General features: G+C 39.2%; 1 protein-coding gene across 1 annotated transcript in view; it reads right to left on the reverse strand.

The window, feature by feature from the left end:
* Positions 1 to 27,077, reverse strand: part of TRABD2B (TraB domain containing 2B) — a 353,065-nt gene that overhangs the window by 93,540 nt on the left and 232,448 nt on the right. The window contains exon 4 of the mRNA XM_020788141.3: positions 7,540 to 7,714. Coding sequence (XP_020643800.2) covers positions 7,540 to 7,714 — 175 coding nt within the window. The remainder of the gene's footprint in view (positions 1 to 7,539; positions 7,715 to 27,077) is intronic.

Below are 27,077 nucleotides of genomic sequence, written 5' to 3' on the forward strand. Positions count from 1 at the left end.
TCTGGTCTTGTCCAATCCCATCCAGATCTTTTTGAGCTTCAAGATTTTAGCAGGAAATATTCACTGTGAAACTCAAGACATATAAGTACTGCCGAAACACAGTAACTTGTTTCATATTTCACAGGTCCACAGAATGACAACCAAAAGTTCCTTTATATGGCTGCTGAATTGGCCCTATGGTTCCTGCCAGTATAATCAGAAGGGTGAAGTTATCTCTATGGCTTATTCTTTGAACCCAAGTCTGTCATCCTATATAGAATGTTTTGACTTCAGTTACCTGACAGCATTACTCACACACTACGTGTTTATTCCAGTGTAGGGGCAAATCTGGGTCTTAGGCTGAATGCTCTAACTTTAACAACCATTCAGGGCTTGGCAATGCAGAAGGTAGAATTAATCATAGTATATGCTGCTATGCCATAGCGCCATTGCCCAAACAAATGTGTGTCTCAAGGGTGTAGCCCTTAACAACTGTGATCACCCTCCACTATGGAGTTTGAATGAAAATGGAAAGCCCTCATACATTATTCTTTGTTCACTAAATAGTAATATTGCTATGTTAAGAAGGGGCAGTCAGACAGAATTAGTGGGGAGCATCAATACAATAGAGACAGCCGAAATGATTGAAATAAGTTGTTGCTTATTTTTTTGACTTTCCCAGTGAAGAATGTGAAGACAAGCTGGGTGATGAAAAAGATATCATTTCTTTATTCCTGCACCCTATTCCACTACATCAAACAAATATGCCCACAAACCCTTAGATAAACTAACAGTCTGTCAAATCTGATTGAATCTCATGGGATGAAATAATTTTCCAAATACTTTGATTTAATGGAGTTACAGAGCAACTTCCAACGGGTTGAGCAATCCAAGACATTTACATATGCCTCCATTACTAGTAATGTAGCTCAGATTAGTCTCCCTCACAGAATCTAATCATACGTCTCTTGCCATACAGTATGATTTCCAGACCTTGACTCATTCTTGTTGATATTTCTGGAACCTTTCCAATTCTTGTGTGAGCATGAGAGTGTGGTGTATTTCAATGCAAACTTTGGAGTTTGGTTTTGGAAAGCTATCCTATGAGTTTTCCAATAAATGAAATTTGAGTTCAGCTGTAATGATGGTTTAGCACCGCAATCATGTAATACACGGCTGTAGGGAATAGAGGCATTTTAGAACAGAAATATGGACCTTCCAAACTATCTTGTACTGCAGCTGATTGGAAAATATCAAAGTAATTCCACCTGAGATTGCCCAATCCTATTGCCAAAAAGATTGCCTAATTTCTGTTGCCAAAAAGAAAAGAAAGAAAAGAAAAGAAAAGAAAAGAAAAGAAAAGAAAAGAAAAGAAAAGAAAAGAAAGAAAGAAAGAAAGAAAGAAAGAAAGAAAGAAAGAAAGAAAGAAAGAAAGAAAGAAAGAAAATGGATTTCATTATAGCATCATTTGCAATTGCAGCAAACATCTCATGTTTTGGCTAAAACTAGGAGGTGATTTGAATTCTCATTTCTGCCACAAACTTGTGACACAGCTTTAGAAAAGTGAGTGTCCTCCCAGCCTATTATATACAGCAGTAATAATGCTGTCCTGCTATACAGGGCTGCTGTAATGATCATTGAGAGAAAGTATGCAAAAATGTTTAGTAAACCTGAAGTTTGGATATGTTCATACTAACTATAATTAAATATTACAAGGACTTTTCTGGGAATACATGAATATGTATAGCATGCGTTAGCCACTGCTAAGACTAGAAGCCTATGCATGCAATATGATTCCTGTTGCCCCTCTTGCTTAGCTACAATTTTATATTTGTACCTAGTAGGATATCTAATTTCCTATGCAATCAGCACTTTAACTGATCATTATTGCAGCTAACAATGTCGCTGTCACTTTGAAAGCCCATTGCCAAATTATTTCTCACTCTCAGCTCACTAGGTTCCCCATATCTAAAACTACTGCCTAAGTAGTATGTGTCGTGAGTTGAAGAAAGTGGTTTGTAATTCACGGAAACTGAAACTGAAGTAAAAGTCTAAGTTTCTAAGGTACCAATCCTCTTCGTTTCATATGGTGCGATATTGTTGCTGCTGCAACCATGGATTGGGAGGAGGAACTGGATCTGGAAAGGAGCTTTAGCAGATTTTCAGGGAACCAGCTCACACAACCAACACACCATACCTTTCCATAAGAGGCATTCCAACAAGCCCAGGTTGCATTTGCATTATGTGACCCAGCTTGTCCATGGTCCTAGCTTCAGTATCTTGGATGTGGTGAAAATAAAAATCTGAGTTAAGCCTAGAAATTGCAATAGTGGGAGGAGGCTGTCCCATAATACATGAAGCTTGGTATAGGGCTTTCTGAAATGAATTCCATTTTACCCTGCTTGCCACACAAACTGCTTATTAACCAAAACGTGTGGTATTCTGGTCTTGGCCTGCTCTGGGGAATTTAAGACACTGTTCGACATCTCTGGTCCCTTCTGCTACGACAACTAAAGCAGCTGCTCTTGTAATGATGCCAGAACAGCACATTTTATAGATTTTAGGAGCTACAATGTCAGTGCAGCAATTCACAGGCCTATAACAAAGGAAAAACTTTTAAAAAGGGAGAAAGATTTGTTTATGTGAAAGGAAAGGGATTAATGTATGATAGCCCAGGCATAAAGCATCTTTTTCACATAACATTTCTTCTTCCACAGAAAGCCATCTCTAGGTCCTCAGACCACACTTTTTCATTAGAGACAATGTTTATTTCTCAAGTATCCCTCATACAATTATGGTGAAGCTGAAACAGGCTTGTAGTCACAATCACAAGCATTCGTTCAAAAAGAGTATTCTTTTATTTCTGTTGCCAAGAAAGGAAAAGAGAGAAAGAAAGGAAAAGAAAGCAAGCAAGCCTACTGCCACAAGCCGATTATAATTTTACAATGGACATTAGCAACTCTGTCCCCCAAGTGGTATCACATGCTTACTTAAGAGGGAAAATGACTGAAAACAGTGGCATTTATTCCAGAGGGATTTAGCAATAGTAAAAGATTGGGGAGAGTCATGGTATAGGAGTCTTGGCTTTCTTCTTCTTGTTGTTGTTGTTGCTATGTGCCATTAAGTCACTTCTGACTTACGGCAACCCTATGAATGACCCTATGGATGTCCTGGCCTCATCTGTTCTGCTTAGCTCTTGTAAACTCAAGCCTGTGGGTTCCTTTAGAGAGTCAGCCCATCTTGTATTTGGTCTTCCTCTTTTCCTGTTGCTTTCCACCTTTCCCAGCATGATTGTTTTTCCAGAGAATTCTGCCTTCTCGTGATGTGCCCCAAATAGGACAGCCTCAGTTTCGACATATTTGCCTCAAGAGATACTTCAAGCTTGATTTGCTCTAGAACCCACTTGTTTGTCTTTCTGGCATTCCAGGATATCTGCAAAGCTCTCCTTCAGCAACCATTTCAAAAAAAGTCATCCCCTCCCCCTTTCTGTCAGCTTTCTTCACTGTCCAGCTTTTACACTCATACGACTGGGAACACAAGTGTGTGGATGATCTTGGCCTTGTTCTCCAGTGACAAATCTTTATTCTTGATTATCTTTTCAAATTCCTTCATTGCTGCTCTTAAAGTCTCATTTCTCTTCTGACTTCTTGACTGCTATCTCCATTAAGATTGAAGACTGAACCAAGCTATCCAAAATCTCTATTTTGGTCCCTTCATTGTCAACATTTAAGTTGTGTAGTTCTTTTGTAGTCATGGTTTTGTCTTTTTAATGTTCAGCTTGGCCTTATCTGGTGGCTGACCAGGAACATAAAGACAGAACCACTGAGGGGTATCACAAAAGGCACCTTAGTATGTAAAATGGAGCCCTTCGCAGATAGTGTTCTAGCATTCCAGAAATACCTTCCATGGTTGTAGGACTCCTTCAAGCTACAAATTATGGGATTAGTTTCTGGGTACCTGCACTTGCATCCATGGATGGCTTGCATCCATGTCTGAAATCCTGTGCATTCGGGTGGAATATAAATTTATGGCAGCAGAAGCATGCCATGTGCGCCCAAGCAACCTGTATTGCACCAAAAGATTGTGAAATCAGTTACATGGCTCCTGTTTTTCCTATTGCATGGCACACATGCAGAAGTGTTTTATGAACAACATGTCTGCCCTACTGCACTTTCCCCTAACACTGCTACAGCTTCATATTGCACATGTGAAATGGCACAATAGGACTTCAGCCATTATATTTTGCACAGTCAAGTATGACTTCTGCAAAAGGTTTGTTTCTCTACATGGGTGTTGTTCTTCAAATGGGAAGGTTTTAAACAACATGAAGGTGCAATAATTAGAACTTTCTCCCACACCTTTCAGTCCAGACTGCATATAAAATATTAAAAGGGCTATTGTTGTATTTACAGGGTGCAGTTGTAGAATGAATCTCAAGAGAAGAGTTAAAATGAAAGGTAACTTGTAAATTTTATGAGAAGCAGGATTTTCACAATTTGTGCTTGAAAAACGTACATGTCAAAAATCCCTGTACCATGCTCATTTCTTCCCCAGTATTCATATATACAATACCTTTGTCATCTTTCTTGTTTAAAGTAGTTCAATGCAATAACTCAATAAATTACATGAAATCTTAATCTAATAATTTATATGCTAGAAACCCACATTAAGATTTATGTCTTTCTCATTGACTTGCCATCTTCACAGCTGCTAGTTATTACATTTTTTAGGATAATCTCATGGTTAACATGATCACATTCCTGCTATGTCACTGGCTGCAGGATGAAATACTGGAAACTGTAGAGCAGGGGATGGCCTATTTAACCGGTAAATCCATGGTTCCATACCACTGGGTCACTTTGGTCTTTCATGCCATGCCCTGGCAATAAAGAGATGATAGAATTACCATTTGTTTTCTTTGCAACATGGCTTACATTAGCTGTGACCAAAGAAGAATAAACTTTTTGCACAACTTTCTTTTCCACACTTTATTGAAATGATGCTGCTCAATAAACAGCATCTGTTTTCAGTTTGGGAAGGAGGAGGGAGGATCACTCCAAGTGTTTGCGATCATCTCATTCTCCCAGGGCAGAACAGATCGCAGAAACCTAACACTCTTAAGTGGATATGCATGAAGTAGGCTTGTACGTATTGTAGAAACATGTTGGCTCTATGGGAGGCAAATAATAAATTGGAAACTCTAACACTGGACGTAGGCCAGAATACATACAGGGGACTAGTGTGTATTCCCACATGAAATACATATGTTGTTTCAAAATATTCCCTCTCCCACTTTTTCCCTTCTGCTCACTCCCTTCCTCCAAGAAATGAATAATGGTTAGAGTTCATTTTAAGGTCTCTTTAAATGGAAGGTCTAAATTGCTGGATTTGGATCCAAATTTATGTCAATATTCTAAACTTGAGATTGTTCGTTTTGCTTCAGTTCAATAGACACATAGCTGCCAGCTGTGAAATTCTGGATCCTGTTCTGGTACGGCATTCCAAATCCCTCCTCGGCAACAAACTAAGGAAAAGACGTGTTCCTAGGTTTAAACCTGAACCCCCTTCAAGCTAATGGGATGCATTTTATGAGATTTTGCCTCATGTGTCTGCTGCAAATTAGTGCACAGGCAGGCAGCCTTCTGTTATACAGCAAACACTGTTATAAATACTGGCTAATGTTTTTCCTCCTAAGGTACTACTGGACATTTTGCATATATAAACTATAAAAAAAGAAGGATAACGATACAACAACTGGTAACAGCTTTAATTTCTACAGATGTCTATTTAACTCTAGGACTTTTAGGTTTAAAGACTCAGATGCTTAGTTCATCATGCCAGCAAAGGAGTTGTCAGTCATGTTTTGTTATGCAGTGATAGTAAAGGTTTATCAGTAGAAGTGCCACAATGAGATGCAAAGTTATTATATTGAGCTTTTATATGACACAGAATGATGTGGTGTAGAAACAGGGAATGGTGGGGGTAGGTTAGGGGACTTGTTGATGATGTTGGAAGTCTAGCATTAATTGCAAATCCATCAGCGTAAGTCCCACCATATACATACAATGTCACATGTTAGAAGACAATATTGCGTTGCACATTAAATATGATAAGACAGACTTGTCTACACTTGCTTTCCACAGAATTATTTTTTTTATCGTTAATGCCTCCATAATGTCTCCGTTTCACTCATAAAGTGAAATCCTTAAAAATCTTCAGAGTGACTCATTAGCCCTGCAGAGTACGTCCCACTCACAAGGATTTCTATTTAGAGATGAAGGATTCAGCCAGAGAGACCCAAGGGAACTGCTCCACACAGCATGGAGTTCTGGTTTCACAGACTCTGCCAGCTTAACTCCACAATGGCAGGCTAACAGACTGGGAACTTACATGATTTAAAATCTAGTTGTTTGCCATCAGTAGAGAAAATGCCTCAGTTTCAATGCTAAGAAACATGATTCATGGAAATGCAATGCTCACTTCAACAGAACAGGTAAGTCTTATAGGGTCCTGAATTTTCATCTGAAATAGATGTCCTTCCCATGACAATAAGGCATGAGAGAAGGACATCCACCAAGAGTCACCAGCCTTGTGTTCTGGATATATGGGTCAATAACCAAAAGGCTGATATATGTCTTACTAGTTGTGCTTGCTGGCCTAACTCAACTGGCATGAATCTCATTGGTGAATTGTTTCAAGTCAAGATGTTGTGTTCTAGGTCATGTGAGTCTGAGTTTACCTTCTTAAATTGCAAGAAATCCAAATAAAATCTCAATAAGATTTTCACCATAGTTAGCCGTAGCACCAGACAGAGCTCCCACTATTCGTCTCACTACAGTGCTTATCATTAAAACATTTAAAAGGAATGGAGTATTTGAGACTGAGAGGTCTATCAAGGAAAGTGCTTTGGGAATAATGATTGACTTGGGAGAGGGAATTTCACAATCTGACTGGCTTGGAGAGGGAGGAAATTGAGTTATGACCAACTATGAGCGTATGTTACGGTTGCCAGATCTCAAGCTAAAGTCTCAGAAATTGCCATTCCCCCCCCCCCCAACCAGGTCTCTAAGTGAGGAGAAATATCTCAGGTTGAGAGGTTCTGGGGGAGGAGGAAATTTTATTAGGCAGCGTATGACTCTAATGCCTAGGTATCCATCTCCATTCATTTGCAGCTGGTGCCAGAGCTCACTGGCCCAGCATGAAGGTGTTTATATGTGTATTACACCTCTGCATCATTAATGCACCAAAAAGAGCCAAGTGCGGGTGTGTGGAAATTGCACATTTTGCCAAAAATGCTTTTCCCCCCCCTTAGCTCTGAATTTCTGTATTTCCTGGTAAACCCAGTTTTACCCAACATCTGGACACATTTACACAGATTCCCCTTATGCTCATTGCCACAGTCAGCTGGTTGAGAAGCAGTTCCATCATCTTCTAACCCCTGCCCACCCCTTGAATTACGGTAGATTTGGCCCCTGACATCTCAGGAAATAAAATGCTGCTGATGTAGCATTCCTCTTGCGTGGAAATGGAAGTCAACAAAGCAGTGTACTTAGGGTTTACCTGCTCCAAATGCAAAGAAGAAACTCTTGTCTGTGTTCTCTTTTAAGAGGGCCATGACTCTTTTCCCCATCCTCTCATTCCTCTTATAGATAAGTTCCTGACGGAAGTAGCTGTCAATCTCTTGTGCTGTAACTTGCTCATGTGGAGGAAGAGTTGTGTTGATGAAATTAGGGAGCTGAAATGGAAAACAAGAGAAAATGTCACTGAGAAGACATGCATGGTTAAACAACTGGTGGCACAACTTGCTATTAAACTGAACAGCCACAACATTGAAACTACCTGCCTAATATTGTATAGAATCCCCCCCCCTCGTGCTGCCAAAGGAGCTTTGATGCATCAAGCCTATAAATGTGCCCTGTGGTATCTGGCACAAAGGCATTGGCACTAGATCTTTTAAGTCCTGCAAGCTGCAAGGTAGGGCTTCCCTGGATTGGATTTTATTTTCCAGAACATCCCATGGATGCTAAATCAGAAGGAGATATGGGGAATCTGGAGACCAAGGCAACACTTTGAACTTTTTGTCATGTTCCTCAAACCATTCCTGAACAATTTTTGCAGTATGGCAGGGTACATTACCTTACTGAAACAGACCACTGCCATCAGGAAACACTATTGCTATAAAGGGGTATACACGGTCTGCAACAATCTCTAGGTAGGTGGCATGTATCAAAGTAACATCTACATGAATGCCAGGAGCCAAGATTTCCCAGCAGAACACTCCCTCCACCTGCCTGCCTTCTTCCCATAGTGCATCCTGCTGCCATCTCTTCCCCAGGCAAATGACACACATACCATCCACCTGATTTAAAAGAAAACATGATTCATCAGACCAGGCAACCTTTTCCCATTGCTCCATGATCCAGTTCTGACACTCACATCTCCATTGCAATAGTGGACATGGGTTATCATGGGCACTTTGACCAGTCTGTAGCTATGCAGCCCAATATGCAGCAAACTGTGATGCAACTGTGTGTTCTGACACCTTTCTGTCGTGGCCAACACTATGTCTTTCAGCAATTGGAGCTAAAGTAGCTCTTCTGTGTGACTGGACCAGACAGGCTAACCTTTGCTCTCCACATTCATCACTGAGCCTGGGGCACCCACAACCATGATGCCAGTTCACAACTTGTCCTTCCTGGCACCACTTTTAGGAGGTATTAACCACTGGTGTTTTGGAGATGCTCTGACCCAGGCGTCTAGCTATTTGGCCCTTGTCAAAGTCATTCAGATCTTTTCACTTGCGCATATTTCCTGAACTGACAATTCACTCGCTGACTAATATATCTCAGCCCAACAATATAATCAGTGCTGTTCACTTCACCTGTCAGTGGTTTTAATGCTATGGCTAATCATCAGTGTACATACGAACGATATAATGGAAGATCATATGTGTGGAAGCCTCCTGCTCCTTCAAGCAATTTATATTTTGCCCTGTTTGGAGCAGTATTTCCCTTAGAATGGGAGCAAGGATGGCAGGACCCTGTTAGAGAAGTCTGGGCTGGAGGAAAACCCAGGCCCATGGCTAGAAGCCTCAAGTGTTCCTATCCAGAAAGTCTCCAAAGCACTGGAAAATCAGAGCTACCCATCTCCCACTTCTTCTGCTAGGCATCCAAAACAACATGTTTAATATTTCACATTTCATGTAATGTGTTCCAGACAGCTAGAAAAAGGAAATCATTCACTGATTCTTAAAGTTTCTGTCTTCAGTTTAGCTTCAGTGTGCAGAGAAAAAAAACTTCATTAGATGCTTCTGAAATTAGGTGCACTTTTAAACTCTTTGATGTTCAGTAGGTGAATTGTTATTGCCACATTAAAATATCTAGGGTGTTTTATTAAGCAGGTTTAGGGGTAGAGTCAGCCTTGCTGTTCTGCTGCCATGACTACCCATTTCTATCAGCATCCTATTGGTAAATTATGTCAGTGTAAGTGTAATGGTATAAAGTGCAGCAGTAAATTGCCCCTAGTTGATGAATGGTCACTTGTATCCTCAAGCACTTGGCATGCAATGAGAAATACAAATAGTTAATTGTTAACTAGCAGCAATTCACTATTGCATCATTACATCACTATGTTTATACCAGCATAACTAAGCAACAGGATTCTGGCTTTCCTGCTTTTATAGTAGGCCTCCCATATGCATGGTTCACTTATCAGTGGTTTGCCATAGCCTTATATAAACAATATAAGAGTGCCTCCTTGTGGCCTTTTTTCCAACCTCTCATTTGTTTTATATAGGATTCCCTGGTATCCACTGTTACAGGCATCTACAACACATTGCAGACCCATTCCCCTGCAGATACAAGGGCCCAGTTATATCTGTAACTGTGGGTGAAAATGAACCCCCTCTGAATGTGCTTGCAGCACTACTAGAGACCACCTCAAGGGCAGAAAGGATGGCTGAGTATCACAAGACAGGAAGGAAAACAAAATAAATGTAAATAAGGAATTAACTGAAAACACTGCAATGTTAAACAGAATGAACCAGAGAGAACTGAGATACATATCCATGGCACATAGCTCTTTACTGGAAACTCAAGTAAATTTACTTATGTTATGTGAGAGTGCATTAAGGTACATACATCACTCTTAAAGGAATGCAGTTTGCATGAAACTCTGAATAAATAAATATACTAGAGGTTGGGAGAATGATGCATATAACTCCTACCCACAGAGCTTATCATCTACACTAGACAAAAGATGACAGCAGGTACTTTGAATAGTTACAATGAGCAGTGGAGAGTGAGCTGGTTGTGGAAAAGCATGTAAGATGAGGTCAGGTAGTTTTAAAAAAAACTTTGTTGAAGAAGCAGATTTTGAAGAGAAGGCTGAATGAGCTGGCAGATCGAGTTTGACAAAGACAAGAGGATTGCTGTTCCTACAAGCCTGCTGACCCTGTCTCTGCCCAGGCATTTTGAGAAAAGGATTATATAGACATTTATGATCCAAGCAAAGGAAGCCGTGTATGCAGTAAGTTCCAGTTCACTTACATGACAGTCACACTGAAGAAGTTGATATATTGTCTCATTATGAAATAGCTTCACTCTGTGCCTACATTATGGCCTTTAAATTACCACAATAACTACTTCATGAGCAGTGATTGTTTTTGGACACCAAACACATTTCTTGATAATTTTTTCTATTATGCAATACAGGTAGTAAATTATAAAATTAACAATAAATTAACCATCTCACAAAATATTTTGTGAAGTGGTGGGATAATGGTTGAACAATAAAACAAAATAGTTGATTAGTTCCTCAAAAATGCTGGGTAAATTTCAGTATTAAAATCATCAGGGCCAGGACGTTACTGGTTGTAAAATGTCATTCCTAGAAAACTCAGCATTTTTATCTCCTAATCTTCTGTTGTTATAATCAGAACAGCTGAATTTTCTCCAAATTTCCTAGTCAATTTATCTTCTGGAAAATCTATTTCATACAACCTATTGTAGAATTTAGGTAGCTCACCACTAATTTTATCTATCTATTTATTTATTTTATTTATTTATTCTATTTATGTCCTGCCTATCTGGTTGTTGCAACTACTCTAGGCAGCTGTTCCTGCCACTTTTTGTTCCATTTTCTTATCTAATAAAAGAATTATTATTCAGTATATTTTCTTCACTCCATAACTAAGCTACTAATTTATCACTTCTGTTGTTTTGTATACAGCAGTGTAGTTGCAAATTCAGAAATGCAGGGTCCCTCTACTAAACATTTACACACACACACACACACACACACACACACACACACACACAAAACACACACACACACACACACACACACACACACACACACACACACACACACACACTTCAAATGGTCCAAATTATGACTTAGCTGTAACTGTGGAGTATACATCATTCACTGTATTACTTACCGTATTTTTCCGTTTATAAGACAACCCAATGTATAAGACCACCACCCCTTTTCTAACCCCAAATTAGAAAATTTGATCCCTGCTTTTCCCTTCCTTTTGCTAAATCATGGAGCTTAGCAAAAGGAAGGGAAAAGCAGGGATCAAAGCGTTCCCTTTGACCGCTGCTTTTCCTTGCCTTTTGTGAAGCCATGGAGTTTAGCAAAAAGGAAGAGAAGGCTCCCTTTGGGTAAAGGCTGCATGATCACAGCCCTTTGATCCTGAAGCCTTTTCATGGCTGCATTGCCCATTTTCTTTTTGCTAAGCCCCCTGGCTTCGCAAAAGGCGGGGAAAGTGGCTGCCTTCCATGTATAAAATGACCCTCAATTTTTTGTCTAATTATTTAAAGAAAAATTGTTGTTTTATACATGGAAAAATATGGCACATCTAAAAATCTTCTTTTCTGTCTCAGTCACTCAAATATTTGTCTCTAAAGTTACTTGTGCAGTTTAAGGAAAATGGCCAAGACACTTTCACTTGATCTATAACATTACTTCTAATATAAATTGCCTCTGCTTATGATTACAGTACACTTTCATCAACTTTGCAAATATCCTTAATAAAGTGATAATAAAAAATATTGGATGGAATGGGGAACGTATGTATTCATCAATGTTAGATCAAGAGTTCTAAATCTCCCATTAATCATTATGAAATGCCATTCTTTATCATTTTGACTTTTATTGAGATTAAAATGACTGGATGCCTTAATTACTATAATAACACTCTGAAGTGCTGTCCTCTGAAGATGCCGGCCACAGAGACTGGTGAAACTTTAGGAAGAACAACCTTCAGAACACGGCCAAAGAGCCTGAAGAACCCACAACAACCATTAGATCCTGGCCATGAAAGCCTTCGCGAATACAAACAAACAAAAGATCATGAAATTCTAAAGCACATTGCTAACTACTGGTTCACTCAAAGAAAGTAGCTTCCTATTAGAATCAATAGGAATTAGAGACATCAAGGGCTAGTAAATTTCAACACTGTACTTTATTACATTTGATAAATTTGCTGTAAAATGTATGACTTAGTGTTACATAAAAGACTCCTGATTTCTATAAAGCTTTATACAATCTGGCAGAACAATTTATGGTTATTTTATCTAGCAACAAGGAAAGTAAAGGTGAAAAGCGTTGGTGACTGTGTTGTAACAGAAGCAAGAAGCATGGTTGCTGGCTTAACTATTTGCAGCAGACCTTGTGAGCACACTTAGCAAGGGACTTCTTATTAAACAAGACAAGAAGTGGCTAAGTAATTGTGCCCATGGCACAGGGTTTCGAGCCCAAACCCAGCCTCAAGGAGAAATCCACATAAGGTAAGTTTTCTATGGACAGTGTATGTTTCCAAATTAAATAGATTAAACACATCATGCTTATAACTGATAAAAGGGCAGGGAGTTTTCAATTTGTTTTTCAACGTTTTTAAGGTTTTCAGTTATGGAACAAAGTGGGAATTTGGTAACATTATTCCTGTAAGTAATTTCCAAATAAACTTGTGATTTGACTTTGCAGGAAATCAGAATATTAAAAGATACACTGTGTTTAGGATTCTACAAACAATACTATATTTCTTTTCTCCCTGAAGTGCAAAGAATAGTCCTTCTGTGCAACATAAAGGAATTTTTTAAAAAAACAATGAAACCTATGCAGTTTAGACTGCAATTCCCCAAGTGTATACACAACCGCTCCCAACTACACTGCCTCCTTCACAGAAGTACTATAAGAAATAGAACTTTGATTTCAACTGAGTCAGCATCTCCCTGAGTGTAATGGCTTTTCCATCATTATTTTTTGCTGACACAGCAAAATGCTCCACGTTCTGAAGGCAGCCGACCTAAAAGTTTGCTTTGTGTTACAGTAAGGAACAGGATAATAATGTTCCCTGTGTTATTGATATGCTGGGTGTATAACCGTTTAACGTGAAAGAAAACATGCAAATGTACTGTATATGTTTTTGTGGGATCTAGGTCTATTTGAAATATACCCATCCACAAGCAAACAGCTGCATCCCATGACATTTTCTTCAGTCATAGCTGTTCACAGAAAAGAAATCCTTCTTAGATATCTTAGCTCTAACCTGATAACCACAGTGGGGAACTCAAAGCCTTTGGCTGCTGCCTGTATTAACTACAGTATCATGTTTCCACTCACTCTGAGGAACCAACACGAGCCTGTCTTCCTGTTAACATCAAAAACTAACAGTCACCCAATATCTATAGATTGAGGTTCACTGAAACTGAAGCTTTCTTAAACACACTCTTCAGCACCCAAGTTAATCTGATTCACAATTTACAGGAAGCTGCTGAGCATCTTTCTGCAAATGTATTGTTCCTCTTTGAGCATCATAGTCTGCCAGCTCCAGACATTCTCATAAGATTTCAAAAAACAAAAACAAAACCATGAAGGTCAAAAGAGGCAAGCATATAATTTCATAATTAGATATTATGAGTTAATTAATCTCTTCATAATGAGACATTAGGAGTTAGTAAACTGTAATAGCTGCAGAGACCCATACTACATAGCTGCTTTGTCTGCACAATACACATGGATGTAGACTCCATTATTCCTACATGAAGCAAATTACAGTATTTTTCCGTGTATAAGACAATACTTTTGTCTAAAATATTTAGATTAAAAATTGAGGGTCATGTTATACATGGAACTAAGAAGGGAAGAGAGAGATTGAAGCACTTTGATCCCTCCCCCTCTTTGATCCCTCTTTGCAAGAAAGTGGAGGGGGAAGGCAGGGATCACAATGCTTTGATTCCTGCTTTCCTCCTCCACTTTCTTGTGAAGAAAGCACTTTGATTACTGCTTTCCCCCTCCACTTTTTGCAAAGAAAGTGGAGGGGGAAGGCAGTTATCATCAAAGAACTTTGATAATTTCTGTTTTTCCCCTCCAATTTCTTGCAAGGAAAGTGATTTCCCCCTCCACTTTCTTTGCAAAAAGTGGAGGGGGAAAGCAGGAATCATCAAAGTGTTTTGATCCCTGCCTTCCTTCTCCACTTTCTTGTGAAGAAAAGAAATTTTGGGTTAGAAAAGGGGGGCGCCTTATACATGGGGGCATCTTATACATGGAAAAATATGGTAGTTTGCAACTTGTAAACCTGTGAAAGACATTAGAAGATAATCACTTATCATAGGATCATGGAAAAGTGAAGTTGGAAGAGGCCTACAAGGCCATCAAGTCCAACCCCTTTACTTCTTAAGTCAAGTCTGTGTCTAACTGCAAAGCTCCCCTCTCATTGTTTCTGACCAAAATTCACTTTGATTTCAATTTTGACTCATGAGATCAGGAATACAGCAGTAATATCAAGATGGCCAGGTTTCAACCCAAAGATTGCATTTAATATAAATGTGCTAATGAACTAAGAGATAAGGCAGCTTTTAAATAATAATGATGATTTTTCAAAGGGGAGTCAGCTATCTTCAGATCAAGAGGACAAACAAGGAAGCAGCATGTTTCATGGAAGGATCAAAAATGCTAATGGGTGACAGAGAAAACAGAACTCTTCAACACCTACTTCTACTCTATCTTCTCACGACAGGAAAAATGCTCACTCTGGTGAAAATGTATTGAAGGGGCTGAAGTCCAAGATACATGAAGGTGTATGAAGATTTACGCCTCCCTCTTTGGGACATGGGAACTACAAATGACACCACATTGTCATTCATCATGTCAAAGGAGACTTCAAACCAGTAATCAACCAACTAACAAACATTTCTTATGAAATATTTGCAAAATGTCTCTGCCTCTTGTCCCTGAGTCAGGGGCAATTAGCATTAGTCCACAGCATCTCTTTTCAGGGGGTGGAAATGGGTTACCTTCACCACACTTCTCCCCAATACAGTCCAAACAACTGTTAAGACTTGCAAACGTTCATCCTTCCTTCTCTAATGTCTTTTGCCAACTGGCATAAATGAACAACTGTTTGCAGTGAAACAGCATTACTGGGCTGGGGTCAAGTCCTCCCACTTTGCTGGATCTTTCTTCTTAGTTTCAGAAATGCCTCTGGGTTTGGTGACAGCCTTGTTATCCTTGAGTAAGTAAGGGACCTAAGGGAGGACTACTTATGGACACTGCAAAGCCAGCATACATAGCAGGGTCCAGCTTTTCCTCACTCAACACTGGGACGTCCACCCAGTCTTCTGCCTTACTGTCTTCCTTCTCATTCCCATCAACTACCCCCAAATCTTCCTCTGCCTTCTTACAGTTCTCCACTTGGAAGGAAGTTGTTTGGCGGGCTTTTTCCTGCCATTTTCCTTTCCCATGTTCTCTGGATCTCTGCAGGCTCCAGTGGAGCGTTCACTCCTGGCAATGTCTGGGAGAAGGGATCCACTCATGAGATAGCCTTGGAAGGGAGCCCTGGAGGGTCAGTGGGATATGGAGGTAGGCCCTTCATGAGTCCCTTAGCAGTTCTTTCTGTTCTCTAACCATTTCAGTTCTGAGATGTTTTATAATATGATGAAAAGAGCTGTCCATTTCTCATTCTCGTATCTGACTTAAAATTCCTCCTAATGTTTTGTACACTCACTAGCACCCCAGTTTAACATCCTAACCATTATAACACTCTCACGCTCAGTACAAGAGGATCATTTTGGGATCATTTGTTTCTACAACAACTTTCCAAATACTTAAAAGCAGAAAAGAAACATCAACAATTTAAGATATGCAAATGGGACCATCTTACTTGCAGAAAGCAGCAATGACTTGAAACGACTTCTGAAGAAAGTGCCAAACCAGGACTACAGTGGAATATTAAGACCAAAATAATGACTACAGAATTTTTTAACTTCAATACTGACAACAAAGAAATTGAAATGGTTAAAGATTTCCTGTCCCTCCATTCAATAATTAATCCAAATGGAGATGGAGGCCATGAAATCAGAATAAGATTGGCAGAAGGGGCAGCTATAAAGGAACTGGAAAAGAATCTCGAGTGCAAGGATATCTCAGGAGAGCAAGATCAAGATCATCTATACCAATGTGTTCCCAGTTTTTGTTTATGGATGTGAAAGCTGGACAGTGAAGAATGCTGACAGGAAAAAAAAGTATTCATTTGAAATATGGAGCTGGAATAGAATTCATTGGTGCCATGGAATGCCAGAAAGATAATCAAGTGGGTCTAGCTCAAGTCAATGATCAACTCTTTCTACACAACAGAGATTAACATACTTTGGACACATCTTAAGTAGACAAGACTCCCTGGAAAAGACAATAATGCTGGGAAAAGCTGAAGATAGCAGCAAAGGAGGCAGAGCAAATAAGAGAGAAATTGACTCTGTAAAGGAAACCATGACCTTTAATTTTCAGAACCTAAGCATTTCACGGGTCACTCATTCATAGGGTCATCATATGTGATGTTATTGGACAACACAGAGCCCCAACAATATTATGTCAAATTGTCATTTAAGTCAATAGGCCTTATTCCTAGTTATGTTCTGCTGTATAGTACCAGCTGTGTTCAGAACATGTAAATCATAGGCATCCTTCAGTCTCAAGAGACTATGGTAACGGGCCCTGTATGGAGGACTTGGAACAGCGTGTAGAACATGTAAATAAAAAAAACAGATTTTTAAAACTATATTAAAATAATGTACATTTTAAAAACCTAATAGGTCTGCCTTCTGAAGGTAAGGCTCTTTCTTTGTAAAAGTAGAGTCTCATTTTGCCAAGAAATGAGTGTGTCCTTCTTAGCCTCAGGCTAATTATTCTTCTACCCTCCTCATCCTTATCCATTTGGCCAGGAAAGATTCTTATATAAATGTTTCCAAACAGGTATTTAAAAGTATAGTCTTATCCCCAACCCCAAGAAAAGAAAAATTATTTCCGTAATAGTGAAAAATCCCAACAGCAAGTAACGTCAAAACGGAAACTTAGTACGGCCATATACTGCCTTGGAACTAAATCAGTGCTATTTCTGCTTTTCTGAGGCAATCAGAGGAAAGAGTCCAGGGGCACTCTCAGGAAGGAGTGGTACTCCTCAGACCTCCCACATCAGATCTGCTGCTCAAGAGATAAAGTGTGTATGTGCATTCCTATATATGTTCCAGGTGGCTCACTTGAGGACACAAGCATCTCCCCCCATCCCCATTGGTGTGGCTGTGTCACTACCAAGGTTCATTATAGCTATCTCCTGCAACTCCTTTTCTTAAATCTTCTATGCTGGAGCTGGACAAATAATTTTCCCAAGAATAAGTCTGATGACCCTGTGTAACACCACCCACTCACCCTATTCTTACAAGTGGCAGTCAGGCCTCTCGTAAGAATAGGGTCTCTTCCTGAAGAGCCAGAAATATCAAGATGGACGTAGACCTGCACCTGGAGTGTTTCCAAAAGGGCAACACATACCTTTATTATTCATTTACTTTCACTAATAATTCCTACAAGGTAGCTATTTTACACCAATCATCTGGTGGACATGTGTTTTTCTCCCCACTTTTCACATGCATAATTCTAGGCTTGATTAATTCTAGTACTGAAATTATTTACATTGGGACTCTATGAAACTCTGTTGGTAATGAAGCTACACTGATCATAAGCTCTTTATAAGCAGTCTAAAATCCACAAACCAGGAAACCCACCACCTGGAGGATTTATTTTATCTGAGTCAGGATCTCTATGAGAACCATTATTGCAATATATATATATTCTTTCATTCACCACTTTGCTCAGTAAAGTATTTCCTATCTAAGAGGCTGCACAAAAGATTTTATTAACAGAGCAGAAGGTCAACCAATTTATCAGAATATGGTTCTAGTTACTGTGGATGTATTGGCTTTATATATCAACATTCCTCAGAAACCAGATTGTCTCTGAAAAGACTTGGAATTTTGGAATTGCTTTCTTATTGGTCATGAAATAGGACACATTGACCACTATTCTGATGGGCATTACCGTTTCAAAGATTCTGGGGACACAGCACATGTGTAATACATGTATATGTATTACACACTGAACATGCATATGTATTGCATATTAACCTTGAAACTCAAAAAGGTTTCGTTTCATACGTAAGAACAATGTCCCACTTGAGATTTCTTTGGCTAACACTGCTTTAAAAAAATAAATTGGAAAACAAGCAACCAGGATTTTATTTTCATGTAAAGCCAGGAGATCTTGCAATGCAGGGCAGAGTCTTGACATGAAGTCCCAGCATGACAAGATTGAGAAAATTAGGGAGAATGAGAATATTGGAACTACTCATCCCACTCCTTGTGCCAACTGTTCCCCATTGTGTTCTGTACACACTTAGAAACAACAACAGAATACTCACCTCCCTCTGCTCTCTAAATACAGTTTCCACACAGAGGATTTTTCTTTTTCTTTTTTTAAAACATGGATAAACAAGTATGGCATTCCTTGGATAAGTGAGGGTTTTGCTTATCACTCAACGCTATACCTAATGGTCTTGGGCTGTACATTTCATATTTATTGTAACAAGAGAATTCCAAAGATAGTTTTCACTGCCCAGATTTGGAAGCTGTCCAGATTTTCAGTTGTATTTTTTATCAAGCACTGGAATGGAGGCAAATTAATGGTTCAATTAAGGCTTATCAAGAACCTTAAATCTTTAAAGACAGACCTGAAAGTGGAATGCTCTGATAGCATATTTTAAAGACCTACGTAACAACAGCTTTGAAATTTATTGACAATGAGCATACTGTAACGACACGCAAATGCTCTCCTCTGAGGAGGGCAAAGATATAAGGACTGTTTTCTTTGTATAATGGCACCTTAAATCATTATAACTGTTATGCTGGCTGCCAGAACAAAATAGGGCAGGTTTTTTTGCTCCACCACTTCTTCCAGTAGGGTGCACAGAAAATCACATAATTGATTTGAATAAAAGGAAAATGGGTCTGGGAGGCAAATATTTTCTAAATACATAACTTTATGACATCATTATTTATTGGCATTGAAGGAGCATTTCCATGGCCAGTTCTCTGTTTTAATTCCCAGGAACATTTGTTTGGAACCAACGTAGAACAACCCTAATATGGTCTTTAAGGTGTGTGACAGATTTAAGGAGTGTTTTTACCAGCTCTACCACACCTAGTGAGCTTCCATGGCCAAGTGGAGATTTGAACCCAGGCATCTTGAGTTCTAGTCTATCACTCTATCCATACTTGTTGGCAGTTCAGTTCCCCCCGTACCTTCTGGGAGAAAAGCCTGTCTGTGTAGTCATGGGCAAGGGTGCCCCAGAAGAAGGAAATGGTAACCCCTTTCGGTGTAGTCTCTAACTAGAAAATCCTGGAAAGGGTTGCCATAAGCCAGAATTATTATTATTATTATTATTATTATTATTATTATTATTATTATTATTATTATTATTATTATTATTATTATTATTATTATTATTATTATTATTATTATTAAATTCTTTGCCACAGTGTTAATACCTTCCTGTCCAGCAAGCACTTTACTTTTAGAAGCTGAGTCTAATTGCTTGTTTTTGTTCTCTACCACCAAATCACTTCTGAAGAAGTGGACTTGTATTCACGAAGGCTTTCACGGCTGGGATCTAATGGTTGTTATGGGTTTTTCAGGCTCTTTGGCCCTGTTCTGAAGGTTGTTCTTCCTAACGTTTCGCCAGTCTCTGTGGCCGGCATCTTCAGAGGACAGCACTCTGAAGGACAGAGGGCTGTCCTCTGAAGATGCTGGCTATGCTTACTCATTCAGAACCATAATTGACCTAATTTTAATTGTGACTACTAAAAATTTGGCTATGTGTACTGTTACTTGTTTATCTTGGTCTGCGAGAAGAAAAGATACATAGAATTCAGATAACGTCCTGTCTTCTTGATTAACAAAGGGCAAATTAATTATTTGCACACTTTTTTGTAAAAAGAACAGAATAAAACATGGGCAAGCATTTCAACATTATCACCACAAGGACACGTGCAGTTAGTAACAGGGTTCCTTTAATATGACCCTCAAGTAGTGCTGAAGGTATGGCGTTACGTTTTGCATATGAAAAGGCCCATCTGTATTTGGGAGTTGTCAGTATATACAAATATTGTGCTGTTATTTTTGGATGGCTTATCACAGAGTATTTGTACCAGGGACACAAACGAATTATTAGTAACAGACGAATTATTTTGGTGTTCAATAAATGCTGTCCTAGTAGGTTTCTTGATTTGCTATACCCAATAGTTAATAGGAAATCAGGTGATAGCCCTATAGTATGTATTTTGGACTTTACATCTTTCATCCATTTACTCTCATGAGGATCCGCCACAACAAAGGAGAGCAGACCGGAAGGAACAAGGTTCAGTCTTAACCAAAAGTTAAATATCCTGAGCCAGGCCTGTGTGTATACTGAGGAAAAGCTGTTTTCCAATCTCAAAGAGGCATTTGGCACACAGTTGGGTACAGCAAATATTTGTCTAAGAAACTTTGACTGAACAATTTCTATTGATTTTAAGCTTGTATTAGCCCAAATGGGGCTCCCATACAGCACGCGCGCTAATGGCTTGGCTCTGTAGACTTCCAACACTGCTGGTATAAAATTGTGGCCTTTAGTGTAGAAAAACTGTATCAGAATTTTTACGGTGCATGAAGCTTTTTCCACGACATATTCTTGTTGAGTTGTCCATGCTCCTGATGTCTGAAAACCACACCTAGATATTTAAAGGCTCTGACCTGTTCAATTGCTTGTCCATCCAAGGACCATTTGCAGAGTCTAAAGCGTCTGGCAAATAACATTACTTTGGTCTTACTATAATTCACCTCTAGGTGTTCCTTCTGGCAATAGTTTGAGAATGCCCTTGGATGTCTTCTCTGATCAACTTTAGATTGTGATAGCAACACTGCATCGTTTGCATATAGTAAGACTGAGATAGATTTTTTTTTGCTAATTTGGAGGAATGGAATGCCTGAGAAGATAAATGCTCAACAATATCATTCACATAGAAGTTGAATAAAATTGGAGCTAAGACACAGCCTTGCTTGACTCCTTTTGTAGATGGTACAGGATCTGTAAGATGCCCACTGCTGGAACAGCGTACCCTTAGCCAGGTATTATTATCGAGACATTTAATTAGAAAGAGAAGTCTTTTATTTATCGTTGTGGAAGACAGTTTTTCCCACAGACATGCACAAGGTATAGACTTAAATGCAGCCTTAAGGTCAATAAATGCTGCATATAACATGCCCTTTTTCTTCTTAACATATTTATTGATCAGGTGGGCTAGTACAAAACACTTATCTAGAGTGGATCGCCCTTAACTAACTCCTGCTTCCTCTACTGCCATGATATTTTCATCTTGAACCCAGTCGATTAATTTATTGCGGAGATGTTTGGCGTAGAGCTTGCTCATTACACTCAATAAGCTGATTGGCTGGTAGTTGGCAGGATCACTTTTAGCTCCTTTTTATATATATATAGGGACTATTATACATGTACCCCAACTTATAGGTAGTATACCTGTTTGATCAATAAATGGAAATAGGGTTGCTAGCAAGGGTGTCCACCAGCTAATGTTAGATTTTATGAGTTCTGGAGGCCAAAAAAATTCCAATCCTGGTGCTTTGTTGTTTTTCAATTGTTGAATAAAACCTTCCACCTCTTTTACTGAGACTAGTGGCCAATAGGGGAGATTTTCCATTACTGCTGATATTTGGATGTCTTGGGAATTAGAACTGGAGAATAATGCCTTGTAATGCTGGGTCCATTCGTTATGGTCTAGAATACACCTTGGTGCCGAGTTTAGGTTATTCATTAGACCTGTTATTGTGTGCCAGAAAAGACCAGTGTCTCTATCACTAGAGGCTTTTATCAAGATTTGTCAAGCTTTTATAATTGCTAGTTTTACACACAGAGAGTTGTAAAGTACAGTCTAAGCCAGTTTTTCTTTAAAGATATAATATTTAGATAACATCATCTTCACACCAACACAGTAACACATTCAGGATTCAAATGCCTGAAGCATTTCTTTAGCATTTCTTTTATCTTTCATACATTATTGAACAAACTGTTCTATATAAGCCTGTTTCAACTCCTCTTACAGCTGCAAAATAAGAACTACTCTTGTATGTGATGTTATGTAAATTCTATATCCGTTTCTTTGGAAGATTTTCTGTGGAATTCAAGCTTGAAGAGACTCTTAGAAATTGTGCAGAGTTTTTAATGCCATTCAAGGAGTCATAGGAGAGTCAAGTATTTTCAGAAATGTGTTCTTTTCTTATAAAGGTTTAGAGATGTTTTCTGACACCCACTAAGATCAGACACTTCTTATGAATGAACCTGAAATGGCTATCTTGGGGAAAACCGGTCAGCCAAATATAATTAACCATCCTAATATCTGCAATTTTTACAACACTAACAGCCAGAATTCCATTTCCAAGCTGCCCATGGGAAGGAGATGGCCCCACCTTCAAATGCAAACCCTTTACTCATGCCAGGCACTGCTTGCATGTTCTTTACTATTTGCACAAGGAAATGATTTGTCTCTTACTTTGTTTATCACAGTCCAAGAGAGAATGAACTTTTCAACTCTTTTTCAGCCAAAAGTTCAGATATGCGCACTTTATCCCAATCATGTGAATGGTTCAGTGTGTGTTATAGTCACAGACAATCCAAAAAGTTGAAGTAAAATTATGAGCAGCCACCAGGAATCTTTCTTTACTGACCAAACAATATAGCAAGAAGGGCCACAGGAGATGAAAAATCCCATTGCTTCTATTACATTCTAGTTGCTAAATTTTCTACATAGGTAGAAGTCTATGATACTTGGATCAGCATGCTCTGGCAGAGCATATGCATGACTGACTTGGCATGATCTAAAGCTTCAGAAGGTTAGCATGGGCTAGGGCTAGGCACTTAGCATGGCCAGAAGAATCTGATCATCTCTTAGGGATCACTTCCATAGTAACAGAGTAGGATGGCATGGGCAACTTTGGTCAGCTTGTGGGCTAAATTCCACCCCCCCAGCAATTTTGGTGGCCCACACCAGCCCCAGAAATGTTGATTTTTTTAAATGCAAAACCAGAAATATCCTGAGCATCTGTCACTGCTTTTGATTTGGAAATGTGAGTTCTCAGATTCCCTTCCAGTCTACTGTATGTTAAAATTGCCCCTCCTGTGCAGTACAGTGTTTAAGGGCTGAAAACCGGCTCAAGCATTGGGCGGAAAACAACAGAATGAAATTTAACTAGGATATAACTACAAAGTTCTACTCCGGGGTCAGTGGGACCACATATGTATACTTGGCTCAGTGATACTATGAACAAGAAAGATCTTGGGATTGTGGTAGAGCAGAAGCTAAATATGAACCAACAGTGTGGCAGCAAAAAGGCAAGTGCTTTTTTAGGTTGAATTAACAGATGTATAGTCTCCAAGTCCCATGAAGTACCTGTTTGCCTCAATTCAGTACTTATTCCTCATCTAGAGCACTGGTTCTTAACCTTGGGTTACTCAGGAGATTTGGACTGCAACTCCCAGAAGCCTTCGCCACCAACTGTGCTGGCTGGGGTTTCTGGGAGTTGCAGTTCAAAAACATCCGAGTAACAAAGGTTAAGAACCACTGAGAGTACCGTGTCCAGTTCCAGACACCACACTTTAAGGAAGATGTCAACAACCTGGAGCAAGTTCAGAGCAGGGTAACAGGGATGATCACGGGACTGAAAACCAAGCCCTATGAGGAAAGTCTGAAAGAACTGACCATGTTTAGCCTTGAGGGGAAAAAAACCTGAGAGAGATATGATAGCACTTTCCAAATACTTGAAAGGAAGCCATAGGGAGGAGGGGAAGGACCTGTTCTTGATCATACTAGAGTGCAGGACACATAATAATGGGCTCAAGGTACAGGAAGCCAGATTTAGGCTGAGAATCAGGAAAAAATGTCTTAACTGTTAGAACAGTGTGATAATGGGACCAATTACTTCAGAAACTAGTGAGTGCTCCAATGTTGGAGACATTCAGGAGAAAATTAGACAACCATCTGTCAGATATACTTTGATTTGTGTTCCCTGCACTGAACAGGGGTTTGGACTTGATAGCTTTATAGGCCTCTTCCGTTATTCTATGATTCTGTGAACAGGATGAACTTTTTCCAGCCAATGAGCAGAAGAGCCCGATCAGAGTGATCACTTGATATGTAAAAAGGAATGTTCATTGCCAGCAAATGATGCAATTCTCCAGTTAGAGGACAATGCAGAAAACATGCACTCCTTCGCTACATCATCTTTAAGAAATCTTCAGTGTTGTATCTTTTTGACTGCCTTGCCTGCCCATAAAGTCCACAGTTAATCTATCAGATAGGACAGTCAAGTATTTGCAGAAGTGTGTATAAGAAAGTGATCTGTTTCTTGTTTTATTTCTCTGACATGGCCTAACTGAATAAGCTTGCTGCATTTTACTGAGTTTAAATAAGGACTGAAGTGATTTAAGGAAATTATGGAGAGAAAAATATAACAGAAAAATCACTGCAACACTGGGTTGTACAACATCTCTAAATTATTTTTCTTAGTGGAAATTAAAATCAAGTATAATTCAATTTCATAGCAAAACATATGCTCCCTGCCTCTGTTTGTAATGGATATGTAAAATTTCACTTACCTACTCGCATAGACTGATATGTTTTTTGTTGTTGTTAATGATGATGATGGCTGAGATCCTGTTCATTAGCATCAGTCCCTTTCTTTAGTCTTTTTTGATGCCAAGCAAAAGCCTTTTGACTTTCCCAGGAACTTAAATCACATAAGTTCTGAATATAAACCTACTTTGATATTGTTTGCAATTATTTCCTGGTGTCTATTAATGCATTTTATTATAATACAGTAATTTGTTGTAAATAATCATAGGAATCATTTATGTTGAAGACTGGTATGGAAATATCTTATATGAATAAACACGTGTTACATAGTAATGTCCCTACAGTTTCCAGTAGACTACATAACAAATGATAAGTGTTTAAAATTCTTGGTATAGTGGTGCCCTGCTAGACGCTTACCCTGTTAAACGACAAAATTGCTTGATGATGCCTTCCTAATGATGGTTCCTATGCGGTTTTTTCACTTTACATCGATTCAGTCCCTGCTTCGGGAACCGTTTTCTCGCTGGATCACAATTTAAAACAGCTTCAATGATCAGTGGTTCACAAAATGGCTCCCCGCTGTTTTCCGGACCTATTTCCGCAAGACAGGGATCACAAAATGGCCGCCCTATGGAGGATCTTCGCTGCACGAGCAGGTATTTCCCCCATTGGAACGCATTAACCAGTTTTAAATGCATTCCAATGGTTTTTTTAATTTTCGCGTGATGACGATTTCGCTGTACAGCTGTACAGCAATTTTAATGGAACACATTATCGTCATCATGTGGGGCACCACTGTACTATCCAACCAAATACTAAGTGATATCAAGTCTCATTGGCTTATCATTTAACCTTTAAGGGGATATTACTTAAGCAATGGCACTCAAGTGTCTAATGTGGCTGAGTCATATTCGGGTGTCTTTGGATCTTGATCAAATAGTCAGCAAAAGTTATATTAGTACAGGGTGTACATGTGTATGGAACCTGACTAAAATGAGACATACAAAGTGTTCACAGTCTTTAAAAGTGATACTGAAGATCTAAGAGAAAACAAATGGTTCTGCCCAACCCCACATAACACAGAGATTATTATTGGATTATGGCATTATTGCTATGCTTCTCATAGCAAAATTCAAGCTTAGACTGAAGAGATTAGGAAAAACCACTGGGCCACTCAGGTATAATCTAAACCAAATCCCTTATGAATACACAGTGGAAGTAAAGAACAGATTTAAGGAACTAGATTTGGTGGACAGAGTGCCTGAAGAACTTTGGATAGAGGCTCGTAACATTGTCCAGGAGGCAGCAACGAAAACCATCCCAAAGAAAAGGAAATGCAAGAAAGCAAAGTGGCTGTCCAACGAGGCCTTAGAAATAGCAGAGAGGAGAAGGGAAGCAAAATGCAAGGGAGATAGGGAAAGTTACAGAAACTTGAATTCAGACTTCCAAAGAATAGCAAGGAGAGACAAGAGGGCCTTCTTAAATGAACAATTTAAGAAATAGAGGAAGATAACAGAAAAGGAAAGACCAGAGATCTGTTCAGGAAAATTGGACATATTAGAGGAACATTTTGCGCAAAGATGAACATGATAAAAGACAAAAATGGGAGGGACCTAACAGAAGCAGAAGACGTCAAGAAGAGGTGGCAAGAATACACAGAGGAATTATATCAGAAAGATGTGGATATCCCGGACAACCCAGACAATGTAGTTGCTGACCTTGAGCCAGACATCCTGGAGAGTGAAGTCAAGTGGGCCTTAGAAAGCCTGGCTAACAACAAGGCCAGTGGAGGTGATGGCATTCCAGTTGAACTATTTAAAATCTTGAAAGATGATGCTGTTAAGGTGCTACATTCAATATGCCAGCAAGTTTGGAAAACTCAGCAGTGGCCAGAAGACTGGAAAAGATCAATCTACATCCCAATCCCAAAGAAAGGCAGTGCCAAAGAATGCTCCAACTACCGTACAATTGCACTCATTTCGCACGCTAGCAAGGTTATGCTCAAAATCCTACAAGGTAGGCTTCAGCAGTATGTGGACAGAGAACTCCCAGAAGTACAAGCTGGATTCCGAAGAGGCAGAG

Source organism: Pogona vitticeps, chromosome 4 (assembly GCF_051106095.1).
Source record: "Pogona vitticeps strain Pit_001003342236 chromosome 4, PviZW2.1, whole genome shotgun sequence".
Taxonomy (NCBI): domain Eukaryota; kingdom Metazoa; phylum Chordata; class Lepidosauria; order Squamata; family Agamidae; genus Pogona; species Pogona vitticeps.